The sequence below is a fragment of the Corythoichthys intestinalis genome, chromosome 7 (assembly GCF_030265065.1).
Source record: "Corythoichthys intestinalis isolate RoL2023-P3 chromosome 7, ASM3026506v1, whole genome shotgun sequence".
Lineage (NCBI taxonomy): Eukaryota > Metazoa > Chordata > Actinopteri > Syngnathiformes > Syngnathidae > Corythoichthys > Corythoichthys intestinalis.
The window spans coordinates 39,059,976-39,078,130 of NC_080401.1; the positions used below are offsets into that span (position 1 = coordinate 39,059,976).

Consider the following 18,155-nt stretch of genomic DNA (forward strand, 5'->3'; position numbering starts at 1 on the left):
CTAGCGTTGGCAGCTATCGTTAGCCTACCGGGCTTCTGTTTGATTGGCTTCCTGAAAACCATGTGACTCCAAACGTAAGCACACTGTCTGTTTTCTTAAAGGGGAATGAACATAGCCGAACAACACAGAGTCAAAGCGGGATGAAAAGACTATATTTTCTTCTTTTATTAAATTACCGAATTTACCGACATGGTCAAAATTACGTCGGTCATCGTGAAGAATTTCGGTAACGGTAAATGGTGTTATACTTATATAGCGCTTTTTCAGCTTTCAAGGCGCTCAAAGAGTAAAACCATACCAACAATGGTAAAGGCCACAGACACAGGACAACAAATTATAAATGGCAACAATAACTATACCAACAACGGTCACGGACAATATAGCAGCAATGGTAAGAAACAACCAGCACTCATACCAAGACAATTTATTGATGTAATTAAGAACTTATATCAGTATACTGTGACCAGACCATAAGTTTGTATAACCTTTTAAATCTGTAGATAGTTTGGCATTGCTTGTGTTGCATTCCCAAATTATTCATAGTTTCACTCCACACACAGACACACAAAAACTTTTACGAGTTGTTCGAATTTTTGGTATTTTGAAGTCTCCATATCCTCTCAAGTTATGAGTTCTCTCTTTCATTGTAAAAATGTTTTGCAATTTAATTGGTAATAATTTATTGAATGCTTTATAGAGGATTATTGAGGTATTATAATTTACAAGATCGTTAAATTTTAGCAGCATTGATTGAAAACAAATTATGTGTGTGATCCAAAAACCCAACCTTATAGATGATCCGCACGGCCTGTTTCTGTAAGGTAACTAAAGGATTTATCGTGCTCTGATAAGTGTTTCCCCAGACTTCAACACAATATGAGAAGTATGGGAGAACCAAAGAGCAGTATAAAGTGCGGAGTGCGTTCTCATCAAGGAATTGTTTAACTTTATTTATAATTGAGAGACTCTTGGAAATTTTTGTTTTTATATGTCTGATGTGGGGTTTCCATGTCAGCTTACTGTCAATTGTGACACCCAAAAATGTATTCACGTCTACGTTTTCAATTTGGATACCATCAATAATTACATGCAATCATTTATATATAGATTAAACAGTTTTGGCCCCAACACTGACCCCTGAGGAACACCACAAGCAATACCAAGTTGTTTTGATGTATACTGTCCCATTTTGACATACTGCACCCTTTTGCTTAAATAATCTTTTAACCAATTCCCTGCAACCCCACGAATTCCATATTTTTCCAGTTTATGAATCAGAATTTGGTGATTGATTGTATCAAATGCTTTTTTTAGATCACAAATACCAATTGCATATTTATTCTGATCTAACGCATTAGTGATTTCTTCAGTTGCTTCAATCATAGCCATTGAGGTTGTTCTTCCAGTTCTAAAACCATACTGGCCTTCATTTATTATTTTATGTTTCTCCAGAAATTTTTCTAGTCGAGAATTAAAAAGTTTTTCAAGAACTTTAGAAAACTGGGGCAACAGAGAAATTGGTCTGTAATTGTTAAAACTACATTTATCGCCACTTTTAAATAGTGGTATTACTTTTGCAATTTTCATTTGTTCAGGAAAACAGCCAGATTGAAATGATAAATTGAAGATATGAGTTAATGGTTTTACAATGTTAAAGATGACTCCCTTAACCAATGTCATGTCAAGATCATGGCAATCGGTAGATCGCTTACTTTTACACTTGAGGACATTATTAATCACTTCCTGCTCGTTTGTTGCTGAGAGGAAGAGTGAGTGTGGATTTGGTTCAATTCTTACACATCCTTCGCCACCTCCGCGGTCCGGAATGTCAAAAGCCAACTCTGGGCCAATATTTACAAAAAAATCATTGAAACCATTTACTATATTGTTCATATTATGTTGTTTGCCATTTTTGCCAATAAAATAATCCGGATATGACAATTGAGTAGGACATTTCTTAATTAAATTATTGAGCACATCCCAAGTTCCTTTCATACTGTTTTTATTTTCATATAATTTTTTCCTATAACTGTTTTAAGATAGTCTAAACTAAGTCCTGATAGGATTTTTAGTTTTTTCTGTTTTCAATATATGATACGTGCTGTATTGGATCACATTAGGGACCAGTGCTACTTGGGGTTTTATCCAGCAATGACTACTAAGCTAAAATTGACAGTTAGCGTTATTAAGTTTTTATTTTACACCCTTATCACTCTACAGCGCTGTTTTCACAGATTAAATAATACTGCTTTGAGATGGCGGCTGTTTACTAACGCCGCCGACTGTCATTTCGCATCTTGTTATATATAAATGATATCTATGAGACGCATCAGCCGCTATCAGCTACCACCGTGGCATCAGACGCTACCTGCTACCACAGTCATGCGGGCGTAGTTTTTAGCGGCTGTCGGCTGCAGTCAGGTATTTATTGCTTCGTCCTCTACGCACATGACAGCGCGTTGTCTCGCATTACAAGTAATCGGACAAAATGTGATGCTTAGAGCTGGAAAAATTAAACGATTCCTCGAGGTGAATAAAATTACTCGGGTCAGTTTTTAAACTTGAGTTGCTCAAGTATTCCTTGCAGCTCTAGTTTAATTTGTAAAACAGTTGCTTTGTCAACTCATTGTGTCTAAGGGGCAGTTTACATGGCGACTCTGCGACACCAAGACGCAATGGCTGTGTTGCGGAATGGCCTCGCCTTCATATGGTGTTGGAAAAAACAGAAGGCGAAGACTCAAAACCACTGAATCTGGGCTCCAAAGTGGAATGATTCGAATTTGGGGGGTGGAGAGTTTTGCTCAGCATCCATATCATTGGAAAGCTCCAGCGCCAATAACATCACTCGCACACGTCATATTGGGCGTGCGCAGCGGTGCTACTAAACATTAAAAACAGCCAATATGGCGGAACATCGGCTTTAATTTTTTTTTTTTTTTTAATATTTTTAATTTAAATATGTTGAATTTTTCCGTTTTTGTGCTTTTTGTGGGAAAGTATGTTGTCTCCTGGGCTGAGGAGGTTATTGGGGTCAAAGTTGGCTGTCGGACTGTATATCTGCACTGCCCCCTAGGGCCTGGCATGAATACTACATCGTTTTCACGCAGAATTGCGACATTGTTCGAATGGAGACGGAACCATATACATGCAAATTTGAAATTTTTTCATATTCTCGGAGAGTCACCATGTAAACGGCCTTTAAGTGAGCAGCTGGAGCGGATTTGAATGGACACTCAATAAAGCATTTAATAAAAGACAAGCTTTTTTTTTTTTACTCTTTAAATGGATTGGGTGTCTTTTTTGTTTAAAAATAATTCTGTACGACAGTAACATGATTACAATTTACAATTACATTTAAAGTGCTTAAAAAAATTAAAATATACAATAAAGGTTTTTTTTATTATACTTTGGGGTATAAGGTAAAAAAAAAAACAAAAAAAAAAAACATTTTTTATATGTATCTCTTTCCAATGATAGAATACATAGAACCCAAAAAAAAATATATATATATATATATTTATATACACCGTAATTTCCCGAATATAACGTGCACTTCCCCCCCCAAAATCAACTTGTAAAATCATGGTGCGCATTATTAACGGGTACATGGATGGAGACAAATATATATATATATTATATATACATATATATAAACCGATTTTTTTCATATTGACACGGCCACGTTGTGTTGAAGAAACGTATGCGGCGATCCGTTGCCGACCATTACGGTACGTGACGTCACCATTTTGTTTCGGTAATACATCACTGATCGGCCGAATGATTTCGTCTGTGTTAAATTTTTGCTTTTTTCACTTTTCATAAAGCACAGAATTTAGTTTCTTGAACTCATTTGAGTCAACGTTTATTGCAGCTCCGCAACTCGGACCATAACAAACGTAACAACACAGACTTCCTGTGTCCGCCAACTATATCTGTCCCTTGGGAAGCTCAAACCCAAATAACAATAGTTCCTATTGTTACTGTCGTGTCGACAGCAATGAGCGCTCTCGGATTTCCGACTTACGTTCTCACTTTCATTTTACCGTATCAATCCATGGAAGAAACATTTATTCATCATGATGAAACGAGCAAGTTATACAGCAGCCTTTAAAAGAAAAGTCACATCTGTTTTGTTTTCTCCTAGATTCTGGTAAGTTGGAGAAGTTGTCAAATAATATTACCGTAAATATTGTCAGTTTATGATAATTTTTTGAACTACCAATGTGCTATGCTTGTGCTGTGTTTCACCAGTCAGTAAAATTACATTTCTGTATCTGTACACGAGCTTTGTTTTCTTGTACAGTGATACCTCAGCTCACGAACATAATTGGTTCCCAGAAAGTGTGTATAAGGCGAAAAGTTCGTCTTCCGAACATTTATTTCCCATAAGAAACCATTAAAATGAGAATAATCCGTTCCCAGGTCCCCATAAAACATAATTTTCTACTAAATAAGCCTTAAAACTACACAAAAATATACCTTATTTTATGTATAATAAATGTGCTATTGTATTATAATTAAAGAAATAAACTGTACTGTATAATAAAGTCGTTTTATTTACCTTTGTGATGGTAGTTGATGGCTTGATGGAATGGAGTGGGAGGAGGAGGGAGGGAGGGAGTTACTGTTTGGAAGGAGAGTGTTACCGGCAAAGTGCGCAGTTAGCGTAGACTCCACTGCTGTGCCCCCCACATGCTTTTGGTTGTTAATAAAAGTGCCCACAAAAAGCCATCCGACGCCTCTGGGTGTTTGTATGCACGCCGCCACCTTTCTGGAGAGGAAATCGGGCGAACCGAAGACAACCGACGACAACGGGCCAACGTGACTCGCCGGTCCACTTCTCACTAAGGTGGGAAGCTGAAAGCACCGCCAATTACCAGTCGAGGGCGAATTGGTAACACGAGTCACCTTCCATAAGGACTGTAGGTAACTCTTTTTCGGTCCCATAATAGCAAAAGTACACTCAAAATGGTCCAAAATGTCTATCAAACACAAACCACGTCCGCACTCAACGAAAGTGAGGGGACGAACTGGGACGCCGTGAGCGTGCGTCAGCTTCTCGTGGCGCTTTTCGACCGCGTGAATTGGTTCGTCCGCCGAAAACTAGTTCGTCAGCAGAGACTATATGCTCGCAAATTTAATGTTCTTGAGGCGAAAAGTTCGTGAGCTTAAGCGTTCGTGAGCCGAGGTATCACTGTATTCTTCTATTTATTGGTACCAACATTAGGGTGCGCGTTATAAACGGGTGCGCCTTATATTCGTGAAATTACGGTGAATCTATTTATGGGGGCTGGGGGGGGCGCTAAGTCGCGGTTTTTCACTTATCGTGGCGGATTCTGGTCCCCATTAACCGTGAAAAACGAGGGATCACTGTATATCACATTGGGAGAAAATACTTTAACCTTTTACTTGTAAATTTTAAAGCACATACGTTTGTGCTTTTACTTGAGTAAATCTTTTCCTATTTTTACCTTAATCGTTTTTTGCCCCAGTACCTGTACTTTTACTTCAGTAAAAAAAAAGTACTTCATCCACCATTTTTAATGCAATAAAAATTGCATTTAAAATAGAATGAACGTCTATTGCTGTCAATGACAGGAAAAGTTAAGCTATGTGATGTCATAAGAGTTATGAAAAAAAAACCTTAAGAGTAAAATGCCCATCGACCACCAATTTGAATTTGTATCTATGTATTTTATTCTTCAATTTTTAAAAATACATTAGTAAAATATTTATTACTCATGTTTTTTTTAAATTGCAGTTTTATAAATATTGATTTAATAAAAAAAAAACTTTACACTTCATTTCATTTGCAAACTTGCAAATTTTAGTCAAACTGAAAATAATGTTCACCTGTTCATTCGCTTATCGTAGCCTCCGCCGCCCCATGAGTCACGGCCGTGTCTTTCGTTGAAATTCTGCAAATGAGTTCACACGGTTACCCAAAACAAATCAAAAGGGGACTTACTATCCTGGCTTCTCAGTTTCCCATTCTTACCGGACCATCGCCACCCATGCCACGGCCGCCGCCTCTCATGTCGTCCTGGAAGCGCCCTCGCTCCCTGTGGTCAAAGTCCTGATAGCGATCCTGCCGGCCGAAGTCTGAGCGGTTGTACCGGTCATCCAAGTTCATGCGCTTGTCAGGCCAGTCGTCCTTCCTGAGATGATGGAATGAGACATTTAAGTGGAAATCCCAGCTTGAGTAACAAAATGGGCTGAACCTGCCATACATATCGTAAGGCCTCTTCATGGGGCGTCGGTCCTGCTCGTAGCGCAGCTGGTCCTGCTGCCTGCGGAGCTCCTCGCGCTCCCTCATGATGCGCTCCTGCTCCCGGCGCCGTTCATACTCTATGCGCATCCTTTCGCGCTCCAGGAACTGTCGCTCCATGCGGTCCGCATCCAGACGCTCCCGCTCAACCTGGAGAAGAAAATGGGATTTTAGGAATATGGTGAAAATAATGCCATTACCCTTTATAGGTGACTCATTTAATTCATTGACTGACAGTGATGCATGTTGTTGCAAAATAAACACATTCTAGATCAAAACAACAACACTTTTTTTTTATACGATCACTGCCTGTTGTTGCCAACTGCATCATACATAATTTACATGTTTTCTTAGTTTTTCAATTATTATTTTATTATGTATTTTAATGACTTTTTCAACTTGAAAGCAAAAACCCAAGTAAAACATGATAAAGATTTTGTCTGTTCCTTTAGGGTAAAGGTGGGCAGACTGACAGTGATGCATGTTGTTGCAAAATAAACACATTCTAGATCAAAACAACAACACTTTTTTTTTATACGATCACTGCCTGTTGTTGCCAACTGCATCATACATAATTTACATGTTTTCTTAGTTTTTCAATTATTATTTTATTATGTATTTTAATGACTTTTTCAACTTGAAAGCAAAAACCCAAGTAAAACATGATAAAGATTTTGTCTGTTCCTTTAGGGTAAAGGTGGGCAAACTGGTCCTCAAGTGCCGCAGTGGGTCCTGTCTTTGTTCTGACCGATCCAGCACAGTTTAACTAATGAGGTTTCAGGTGAAAAAAAAGCACCTGACTGCAATCATCTGATCGCACTTGTAAGACACCAGACTGGTGAAAATGAACCCTCTTAAAGGGCAAGTTCAGAATTTTTGACATAAGGCTTAATCTTCAAGTTCGCGAGGGTTTAATTAGTCGGTGGAGTTTATTTAAAAAAATTCTGTGGGGTTTGTTTGTTATTTGTTCATTTAAGGGCTAGGAGTGGCTAAGCTAGCGCGGGTCAAAGGTGCCTGTTTAGCATACCAATAAAAAACAATATGCACACGAGAATCACGGATGACCCATGCAATCAATAGTGTTGGCTATGTTTCCAGGATAAAGTTATTAAAACTTAATGTTGCATATCAATAATAGAAGTATACACAGCAACATTTGAAATCCAGCAACTCTGCAGGGAACAGGCTGTCTAGGCAAGCATGGCAGGGCGATACCACATCAGTTTTTTTCGACACTGATTTTTTAAGGGAACAAAAGGGACTCCCCAGCAGACTGAACACGAGTGGCCGAAGCACTCCTCTCTATTTTGGTCACATTACGCATGTAAAGAAAATAGTCCGGCAGAATGAAATGAATTACGGCAGTTTGGTAGAACATTGTTTTGGACGCATGGGTATTTCAAACAATGATCTGCATTTTTTAAATTAATTTGACGGTGTTAGATCTGTGAATATTTTTTTATTGGCAGGCTAAGCAGGTACCATTGACTCATGCTAGCTTAGCCACTCCGGAGCCCTGAAACTAACAAATAACTACAAACTGCACAGAATTTGTTGAACTCAACTCCACAGAGTACTTACACCCCCGCTAACTCAAAGATTAAGCCTAATGTCCAAAATTCTGAACTTCCCCTTTAATGGGTTGGAACAAACCTCAGCACCCACGGCGACCTTTGTGGAATAGTTTGCCCAACCCTGCTTTAAGGTGTCCTCACAGCTAGGGCAACATTTTCCTACACATTCCCCGCATGATTGAATTTTAAAAGATGAACACAGCTGGGCTCACCTCGAGCATTTGTCTCCTCTTCATCAAATGAGTCCGTTCCTCTTTCTCACGGAACATACGGATTCGCTCACGCTCCGAGCGGTTGTCCATGCCGCGATTGCTGTAAAAACAGATTCGCTTACATGGCTGTAGGTTGTGCGGCGGAACATTTTGCTTTTGAGGTCCCTCACTTGTATCTGCGTCTCTGCACCTCTCGCATATCGCGCTCACGTTGCCTCTGCCTCTCACGCTCACGTTGCTCCTTGATCTGGTCAAAGGACAGAATGTCCTTCCTCTCCTTGCTGGACGATTTGCGGTCCTGACTCTTGGAGCTCTGGTGGAGAAAGGCTGGCAATCAGATTCTGTGTGCATTGATACTGGACTTCCTCAGTAACAGACCTCAGCGAGTCAGGACTGGTAAATGGGGTTATACTTATATAGCGCTTTTCCACCTTTCAAGGCGCTCAAAGCCCTTTACACTATCTCGCCATCTACCTACTGGTGACGCAGCACCAGGAGCAACGTGGGGTTCAGTATCTTGCTCAAGGACACTTAGACGAGTTCATCAGGGCGGAGAATCGAACCCACAACCTCTGGTTTTGGGGGACAACTACTCTACCACTAAGCCACGCCACCCCACTGGCAACTGTACTTCCTCCACACTTATCTTGAACACTGGAACACCACAGAGATGTGTCCTCATCCCCTTTTCTCCGTGTCGTTTTAAACTTTCTTGCAATTCTTTATTTCTCATAGCTTTTGTACATTAAGTGCCTTGCTGTCATGTAGCTGCCAAACTGACTTGCAGTAAATGTGGTTGACTATGTTTAGAGTGTTGATAAAGGATTCTATTCCATTCAATTCAGCCCATCTTTCAAGGGTTTCTATCATCAGAAACACTTACGCGCTCTTTGCTTTTGGATTTGACGCTGATGACAGGCTCGCCCTTAGACTTGTCCATGACAACGGTCCTCTCGTCCCCTGTTAAAACAAGCAGCCATGACTTGGTGGCAACTATTTACAACTTAATTACCAAGTGAAAGAAATTGCCACTGCTCACCTTTACCATCCTTCCCATCGCCTGCTTCCTTTCCTGACCTGCGGAGTATGAATTTGTCAGCAAACATACATGCAAGAATGTCTGGAATTTGCGAGAAACAAATGCAGTCATGCTTACTTGGAGTCGGTGGAGTGTCTTCGCTCACCGCCTCCCTTCTTTGAGTCGTTCTTGTCGGCTGGCTTTTTGCCCGCTGGCTCATTTTTAGCCTGCAAAATCAATGGCAGGGTTTCCCCTACATATTAAATATTGTGGCGTACCGCCATACCAAAATAAAATCCACCATGCCGTGCAAAAGAGATTTTTTTAAGGCCGTTTCAAAGTACCGGCAGCCTAGTTAGTGAAGCGTTCAGAGGCAACCTAATCATTGTGTACTGTACTGTCCGTAACTAAGCGCGGCCCCGTTAAGAGACGATCGGACTGAGAGCTATGACATAGAGGGAAGCGAGAAGGAGAACCGGCGAGATAGCAGTCGCATGTCGTGGAAGCCCGCTGTCATTTTGTTATTGTTTTTCTTTATTGTTGTTGTCACAATAGAGTGGGTAAGCCAATACAGAATCCTCTCCTTCCCCCCATCTGGGGCATTACAGTATTTTGGATCGGATTTTTCGGTAAAAGTGAGTAGTGGACGTCTGTCCAAGGCAAGTTTGAATGAAATTGCCAACAACGCATTCAGCAGCAGAGTGGCAGGCGTACTTATATCTGTGCTATCAGGCTGTTTCTGCAGACGGATATACGCAATCACTGCTGACGAAACCTTGATAAATGCGCTTTTTTATCCAAGTTGTGCGAGCTCTAGGACACTTAAAAAATGACTCAATTCTTTTCCTTGCTGAGCTAATTGGTACCTCGATGTGCAATTGTGTGCAAAAGTAGTTCACGAACAACAAGAAAAAAAAAAACTATTCACCCTCTCACCGAAACTAGCAAAACTCTTCACGGCAATTACAAGGGCGTAGGTTTGGTCTCAATATTGGTAGGGACGATATAACAGCATAGCCTGCATGTGCACTTTGTGCTGGGGACGGGACATTAATAAAACCAAACAGATTAGGTGAAAGGCGGTCAGAGCTACATTTCTCACCAATATGAACCTAATTAATTGATAGGCTAAATGATCAATGCAAAAATAAATCCTTATCCTTCACACTGCAAATTTATAACGTTTTAATCTGAGGATTTTTCTTAAACCTATTCGAATACTTTTCTCCATCTTGTTTTTGTTTTGCGTGTTAAAGACTAGTTAACAGATTATTCAATGTACATTAGGTAAATACTACTATTTGTTCTTGTTAAGCCCATACATCTAAAGGTTGGTCATTTTTCACCAAAATCAAGGGGGAAAATGCTTTCAAATAATGTTTTGAACAATATCACTTCAATTAAGAACATTTAGGACAAAAAAAATGTTTCAAGATCAAATATACTCACTTTTTGCTTAAAATAAATGTTAAGATTATTTTCTGATAATTTTTCATATTTCAAGAAATCTGAGTATAATTTACTTGAAGCACTGGGAGATAATTTCACTTATTTCTAGTAGATTTACGCTGAAAACAAGGGAAATTAACAAGTCATCAGCCAATCAAACGCGCGTTTGAGGGGGGGGGGAGAAATGGTGCCAGTGTAAGGCTGAACATAAAGTAATACACTTAATATTGGTAGGGTCAATTCTATCCTTACAAAATATGTGAAGACAATCTAAATGACCTCTATAACTGAACTCCTTATATAATGCAAATGAGGATGCTTAAAAGTTGGTGGGGACAATTTGAGTATCCTGAAAAGTTCCTAGTGTCTTGTCCCTATGCAAACCTATGCCATTGGTCCAATAACAGAAGGACTATTATTGTTGTGTTAATGTAGTACATATTAGGGCCAAATAAAAGGAAAAAAGACTACGAGATCCAAGTCGTATTATTACTACGAGAAAAAAAGCCGTCTTAATACGTAGGGTAATGTAGCTGTAATCAGCTACGCATTTTACGTACATGTACTGTAGCTGAGAGTTACGACATTAGCCTGGCTAATGAAAGATTTCAAATAGATAATTGTTATGGTTCTTGGGAAACAAAATGAAAAAAAATAATTGTTATGATGCAATTTTGTCGTGGGACGATATGGTGAGGCGGTTTGACCCCGACGCAGCCCACCACCAGCTTAAAAAAAAAATCCTAGCAGGAAGGCTGAAGAGTGTTATCAAAGTTAATCTGACTATTTGGGGTTTCGGTCCGTGATTACTACACACCCGCTCAACAGAGATCATCTTGCCGTGCAGCTCTGTGCGATGAAGGTGGCTGACACACTTGGCGGCCTCTTCCATAGAGGACATTGTGACGAAGCCATAACAGCGGGCACCGGGACTCTTGGCGTTGGTAACCACCTTGGCGCCAACAACCTAAGCGAAACAGTGGCTTTACTCATTGGATGTTACTCATTTCGATGGGAAGTAGTGCCGCAACAATTAATCGAGTATCTCGAGTAATGCAAATAGAAAAATAGCTTCGAATCAAATTCGCTGGTTCGACGATTAGTTTAATTAGTGACGTTATAATGGTTTGTTTAGAAAGTGTTGCATTTAGTTTTACTGAGTTGAGTGGATACACTGCCTTCTAATGGCAACAGTGAATATGCCATAACTCGTCTAATGTGGCTGAATCCGGCTGCTCCCTGTAAAGACCAACATAAGGTATGAGTTTTTTAGGGAGCCAGTATATTTGTTTATGCATTCGTTTTTTTTTTGTTTAGAAGTATATTTAGCAGTTTTTTGTAGGAATACATGTTCGAACGATTTGTTAAGAGCAGTGTAAAAAAGACAGCATTTAATCTAGTTGACTTGCTTTGCAAGTTAGCCAATTGTTCTTTGTTGTACGTAGATCCTCATTTTGTTTACATTTTTTCAGGCTAAGCTCAGGTATTTTATTTTTAAAAGCATGTATTGCTCTTGTGAAATGATAGTGCAACTTTGCATAGCTTGAAGAAACATTTATGAATTTTATTTTGTATTCGCATTTAATGCTTTTGAAAGTAATCTTAGCAAGCCAAAATAAATGTAACTGCAAGCATAAACACTTGTTTTATATATTCTTAAATTTATTCTGCAACGCATTAAAGTTTCGAACTCCGATTACTCGATTATTCGAACTAAGTAACTGATAGATTAATCGATCACCTAAGTAATCGATAGCTGTAGCCCTAATGGGAAGACACCAATTTTTGTAAATACAACATTTTATAGAGCTTTAATGAGAAAATGTTATCGACTTATGCCTACTCGTCGATACTGGTGAAAGTTACTTACCTTGCCAAGCCTGCTGAAAAGTGCCTTAAGATCGGTCGCCCTGGTTGTGGAAGCAAGCCCGCTGACCCACAGATTCCTGCTGCCAGTAGAACCACTTGCAGTGGCTAAATGCACCACAAATATTAAACTATAAAACAGGAAATGACTAGCTCCTGTATAAACCCATTGTTTTTAACTCACCCTTTGACTCGTCCTTGTCCTTGTCTTCAGAACTAGAGACAAAGTCAGACAAAGACAAGTGAGGACAATTGCAAGCACTTCTCAGAAAACTTGTATGTCTTTAAACCAAAAGGTGGCGCCGATCAACCCGTCGTGGGTACTTAACAGTGAGTAAACAGGACTTGGTCTGGACAACCCCAACATGTTACTGACTGGATAATGGACATGTGTAAGTGCAGGGAGTGAGAAATGAAAGAAAAATGCATTCTTTTACTGCCTTCAAAAGAGCATCCAATTCTTACTAGCACGAAAGAGCCAATGCAAGAGAGATAGCCATTTTGGTTTCTAGTAGACAGAAAACAACAAACCTCTTGTTTTGATCTTCGCCCTCTACAGAGGACGACTCTTTCCCAGCAGAGGCCGAATCCGCAGTCGCATTGTCTTCTGTCTTCTCATCCTCATCACCCTTCTTTGACCCCAATTGTGACCCAACAGTTACAACCCCAACGTCCTGTTCACTTTCACTAATCGCTTGCGAGCGCTTTTCATTGTCCAATGTCTCTTCTGGGGCCTTCTCCGCATCCCCGACGTCCATTTCATCCCGGTCACTTTCCGCGTCGGCTTTGGCTCCCGTGTCGCCTGACACATTGTCTTCCCCGCTGGCGGATGGGGCCGGTTCTTCATCGGTGCTCATCTCATGGCTCGGGTGGTGGTCTTCGATAAGCGGCTCAGATAAACAAGACCCAGCTACTTTGTCATGTTCTACAGGTTTAACAGGAACAGAATGGCACAGAGTTTAATCACTTCTGAAACACAGCAATGGTTAAGGAGGAAGTGGCAAGGCCTGGATTAGGAACTTCATGACCACGTGCCTGTGCTGAGGTAGACCCTACAGAGAGACTGGATAAGTAGCCCAAAAGGTAACAATCAAGCATGTAGAAGATGAGGGTACTAAGTCTTTTGCCTCGTAGGTTGTGAATTGGCCAACTGTGCACCAGATCCAAAACAGTGTCCTTTGTGGGAAGAGATGTGCAAATGTTGTCGCAGTGCTTATAAAAAGTCCTTTTGCTTGGCTTCACAGTGTCCTTTGAGCAAAACTTCAAGTCCAACAGTTTTCTTATCCTTAAAAGCGTTTGAGACACAGTCGTCAAAAGGATCTTCACATCTTCGAGCTGGAAACACTGGAGGCAACCCGCACCAGCTCACCCTGACTCTCGCTCAGTCTGATTGCTGTCAACGTGAATCTATGTGTTAACCCTCAAAGTGGGTCAAGAATGGTAACCAGACCAATTTTTGCAACTTCAACAATTTGGGTTAACGAAATTTCAACACAAAGCCAGCAATCCCTTTTGGGCTTCCAGTCTCTCCCTCGTTCTTGTTGAAATTAAAAAGGTAGTGTTTGCATTCCAAGCAAAACGCTACAAAAACCCCTCCAGATCCTCTGTGTACATTACCTGTTTCTGCTAGCAGTTTCTCAGCCTCTGCAGTCTGAAAACACAAACAAATGGGTAGTATTTGTAAGTTTTTATCTGTCAAATACACCAACCGTTAACCAACATGCTATTCATTAGTGCGGCAGTAGCAATGCTCAGTGTTTGTACACCTTTTTCATGACGAAATTCAAGCAGCTTTGAAGGACTTCAAACTCATTTTTCCAGTTTTTCTAGCACCTTATGAACGTTATTCCATAGAGGTGTGCAAAATTTCCGATTCTCAGATTATTCGCGATTCGGCCGTGGAAGATTCGAGAACGATTCACAAACATCCAAATTCCGATTATTGAAATATGCCAAGTAAAGCGGAAGTACAACACACTCAGCGCGCCGCGCGGTCTTGGGGACGGAACGGAGCGGGAGTAGCTAAACATTATGCTTCTCATTAACCGGCCCCTCGGGTAATGCCAACGCTCAACTCACGGCTCTAGCTCAACTCATGCCACGAGATAAGAAAAAACACAACAACATACCTGACTGCTGCCGAAAAGCTGCTACAAGTACAGCTAAGCTACATAATGTTACGGTAGATATCATTTATATAGGACTAGATGGATTAGAGACTCGGTAGCGGTAGCAGCACATCTGCAAAAAGCTAGATGCGGGCGTTAGTAAACGGCCGCCATCTTAAAGCAGTAAACTTCCCTGCAATGCTGTTGTAGCGAACCTTCCAAGCAAACCTAATTAACTTTTTATCTAAAATACTCCTAAATCGGCAAAATCTTGACTTGAATCTATCTTTGAAATAGTTTTAAAACTTTCACATGTCAAAAGTAGTCAAAAGGGAAATTATGGAATAACGGGAGCAATTTTAACAACTTTAACAGTTGATTCACAACATTAAATTAATTGAATGTAGCTTAAAGCTGCTGATACAGAATGGGGACTGGAGTTTTTTTATTTAATGTTATTTTTGTATATTTGTTTACTGCTATATGTTAACTTGATACTGAAATAGTAGTTTGGTTTAGCCTGAGAGTATTTTTGAACAATTTTGGAACTAATGTACAAAACTTTATTTAAAAAAAAAAAAAAAAAAAAAAAAAAAAAAAAAAGAGGGGGGTGCATCAATAATCGTTTTATAATCAAATCGGAGCCTCTAAATCGTAATCGTAATCGAATCGTTAGGTGCCCAAAGATTCCCAGCTCTGTTATTCCATAGACTTCACAATCAGTTGGCGAGTCAACTCCTAAAGATATTCCGCCACGGCTTCCTGAAGAGAGCCAGGCAAGGCAGAGTGTCACGGCAGCTTTCACTGCGATAAACTCAAACACTAGCTGCGCCCTAATGCCAGATTTAGGTGGAAACAGGACGAACACTTTAGTACATACAAGCAGGCAGGAGGGTCTCGATAGTGATTTGGTCGAGGAATCGAGGTAATTATTATATAAAATAGCACCATACATACACATTGAACCGTGAAAAAAATGAATGGAAAAAATGAGTGTGAAACCTTGTGAAAAAAATGAAATGGAAAAAATGTGTGTAACTTTAGCATGAAATATTTACGTAAAATTAATGAGAACTGCACAGTTTGTTTTTAACCAACAATCTAGACAGTTTTACGTTCATATCTATAGAAATTCCATGATTTACGCCAATTATTTACAAGAATTTTCAACTTTTGTGATGGACGCCATGTTGGATTTTGTATCCATACACAATAAAATAAATTAACATTTAAATAATCAGGTAATTTTTGGTCAACGGCCTGTTTTTGGTAAAAAAAAAAAAAAAAAAAAAAACTTAATTTAGACATTTCGGCGTCCATACAAAACAATTAGGCTTTTACGTGTTTTATTTTATGTAACATTTCAATCTAAAAAGGATGAAGGCCAGATAGCCGGCAATAAGTGTTGAGGCAATAGTGACATCGGAATTCAAATTTAAGTTTTGATTGTAAATTGAAAAATGCAAAATTGGCTTTGAGTAAAATTAGGATGATTCTGCATGCTTTCCTCAAGTATTAAGTTTCTGATGTGAAAATTCATTACCTGTTGAAAACATGTCAAAATTGCACTAAATAAAAAAAAATTAAGTCGCTTTTTCAGGCAAAAACTCGATTTAAATATTGCTATTGATCTTGAAAATATAGATGGTTACCGATTTCTCTGCATTTGGTGATTTTTGTGCATCTAGCATAAAATCTGAGAAATTTATAGCCATTTTACATTTTGTTATACTTATATAAAAATAATAGGGATTTTATTAGGGAACCACTTTGAATTTTTTTATGCCGCTGCTCATGGAGAGTCATACATATCTAAGGGAGGTGCCCATTTTGCTTTTAGGTTGCTATCGGCTTTGGTTTGGAAAATATTCAAATTTTATTATTATTTTTTTTAATGCCCCGTTCCCCGTCAACTGATGGTAAAGTCTAGGGTTATTCCAACATTTTTTTAAAAACCCAAACGTTTTCCAAAATGTTCTACGGCTCTAAAGGCTCGAAAAATTTAGCTTGAAAGGCGCTGATTCTGACACCACTTTGTAAGGGTGCATTCCCGGTCGGAGTGAGCGTTTTGTGGCAATCTTGAGCGCGTCCTATAGAAGACGTGCTGTTGTAATGATACCATGCTGTTTGGTAAGGAAACCTTGATAAATGCACTTTCTTAAAGTTTGGGACACTTGAAAAATGGCTCTTACACCTCCAAATGCTGAGCTAAATGGTATCTCGATGTATGTTTTGTGTGGAACTGTAGTTAAAAAAAAAAAAAAAAAACTGCCGTTCTCGCCACAACTAGTCAAGCTCTTTAAAAGGCTATTACAATCTCTCCTACTATTTGGCTGTTTTCTTATGTTACAAGAGTAGTCGATCAAACTAGTCTAGCTCTTTACAAGACTATTACAATCTCTCCTACTCCTTCAAATAAGTGGCTGTTTCTTTGTGTTACAAGGAGAGTCGATTGAGAGCCGTTGAGTAGGCCGAGTCCTAGCGGGGACGAGGCAGAGCGAAGTGGCTCCCAGCCGGATTAAACCGTGACTGTCTGAAAGGGTGTGGAGGTCGCAAAAAAAATGTGACAAAAAGCAGAACTGGTCATGCAATAAGCTATTGTACAAATCCACATACATGGTAAGTATTGTACTAAACCACAACAAATGCACATTAATGCATTTAAATACTACTCTATTTGTATAATACAGTGGTACCTCTACATACGATCACTTCGACACACGATCTTTTCGACATCCGACGTAAAATTTGAGCCGCCATTTGTTTCTACATCCGACGAGTTGCTCGAAATACGACGACATGACAGCACTGCAAACGAACGCACGGTGGATTTTCTTGTGTGAGAAATCAACACAGTTTTCAAAAAAAGTTGATACAGTTGGAGAAACAAGGAAAAAAGTGATGCTTACCTTTGAAATGAAGATGCAAGTTATAGAAAAATATGAGCTTGGGGTGCGCGTCCCTGAACTGGCTCAACAATACAGCTCCATGGTCCTCTTCCGACCACCGTTCGCCACTATTTATAAGTTAAGGTGACAATTATTATTGTGGTACCATTGCCAAGGAAATCGCCAGCTTCGTCACGTTTTTATCATTTATTTAAGAACTTATCCAACACAAAACACCCATTGTCTTAAGCAGTTGACTGCTCTCAAGAAAACGAAAGTATTATCTCTACCGCACCGACCTATCTCACTGAGACGTCAGCTTCGCGGTGCGTTCAGGGACAGTAAAAAGTGTCCGCCATATTAGAATCCGATTCGTTACATTATTTACAGGAATAATTATTAATTATACTTCTTATTATTATATTATTCTGAATTATTTATTTATAACTTATTTGTTTTTCTATGTTTAATTGCCATTTGTAACAGTGCCAGCAGTATTTATTAAGAATTTAGTGTATGTTTTTAGGCTTTGGAACGAATTAATGGAATTATAATGTATTCCTATGGGGAAATCCTGCTCGACATACGACCATTTCGACTTACAAACAAGGTCCCGGAACGAATTAAATTCGTATGTAGAGGTACCACTGTATTCGTTTAACTCCAAACTCGTCACGCATTTTCTTTTCCTTCATTTAATAATAAAAATTCAAGCATATTTTTAAACCTTGTAAACACGACAGTAAAATCCAAGCCTTTTCAAAGGCCCGTA

At 39.4% G+C, this 18,155-nt stretch overlaps 1 protein-coding gene across 1 annotated transcript in view; it reads right to left on the bottom strand.

The window, feature by feature from the left end:
- safb (scaffold attachment factor B) overlaps positions 1-18,155 on the bottom strand; it is a 30,124-nt gene that overhangs the window by 3,314 nt on the left and 8,655 nt on the right. The window contains exons 5-17 of the mRNA XM_057841543.1: positions 14,005-14,038; positions 12,919-13,312; positions 12,572-12,603; positions 12,392-12,495; positions 11,339-11,488; positions 9,211-9,299; positions 9,094-9,131; positions 8,938-9,014; positions 8,225-8,367; positions 8,055-8,154; positions 6,231-6,418; positions 5,999-6,158; positions 5,854-5,918 (exon numbers count right to left, since the gene is read on the bottom strand). Coding sequence (XP_057697526.1) covers positions 5,854-5,918; positions 5,999-6,158; positions 6,231-6,418; positions 8,055-8,154; positions 8,225-8,367; positions 8,938-9,014; positions 9,094-9,131; positions 9,211-9,299; positions 11,339-11,488; positions 12,392-12,495; positions 12,572-12,603; positions 12,919-13,312; positions 14,005-14,038 — 1,574 coding nt within the window. The remainder of the gene's footprint in view (positions 1-5,853; positions 5,919-5,998; positions 6,159-6,230; positions 6,419-8,054; positions 8,155-8,224; positions 8,368-8,937; positions 9,015-9,093; positions 9,132-9,210; positions 9,300-11,338; positions 11,489-12,391; positions 12,496-12,571; positions 12,604-12,918; positions 13,313-14,004; positions 14,039-18,155) is intronic.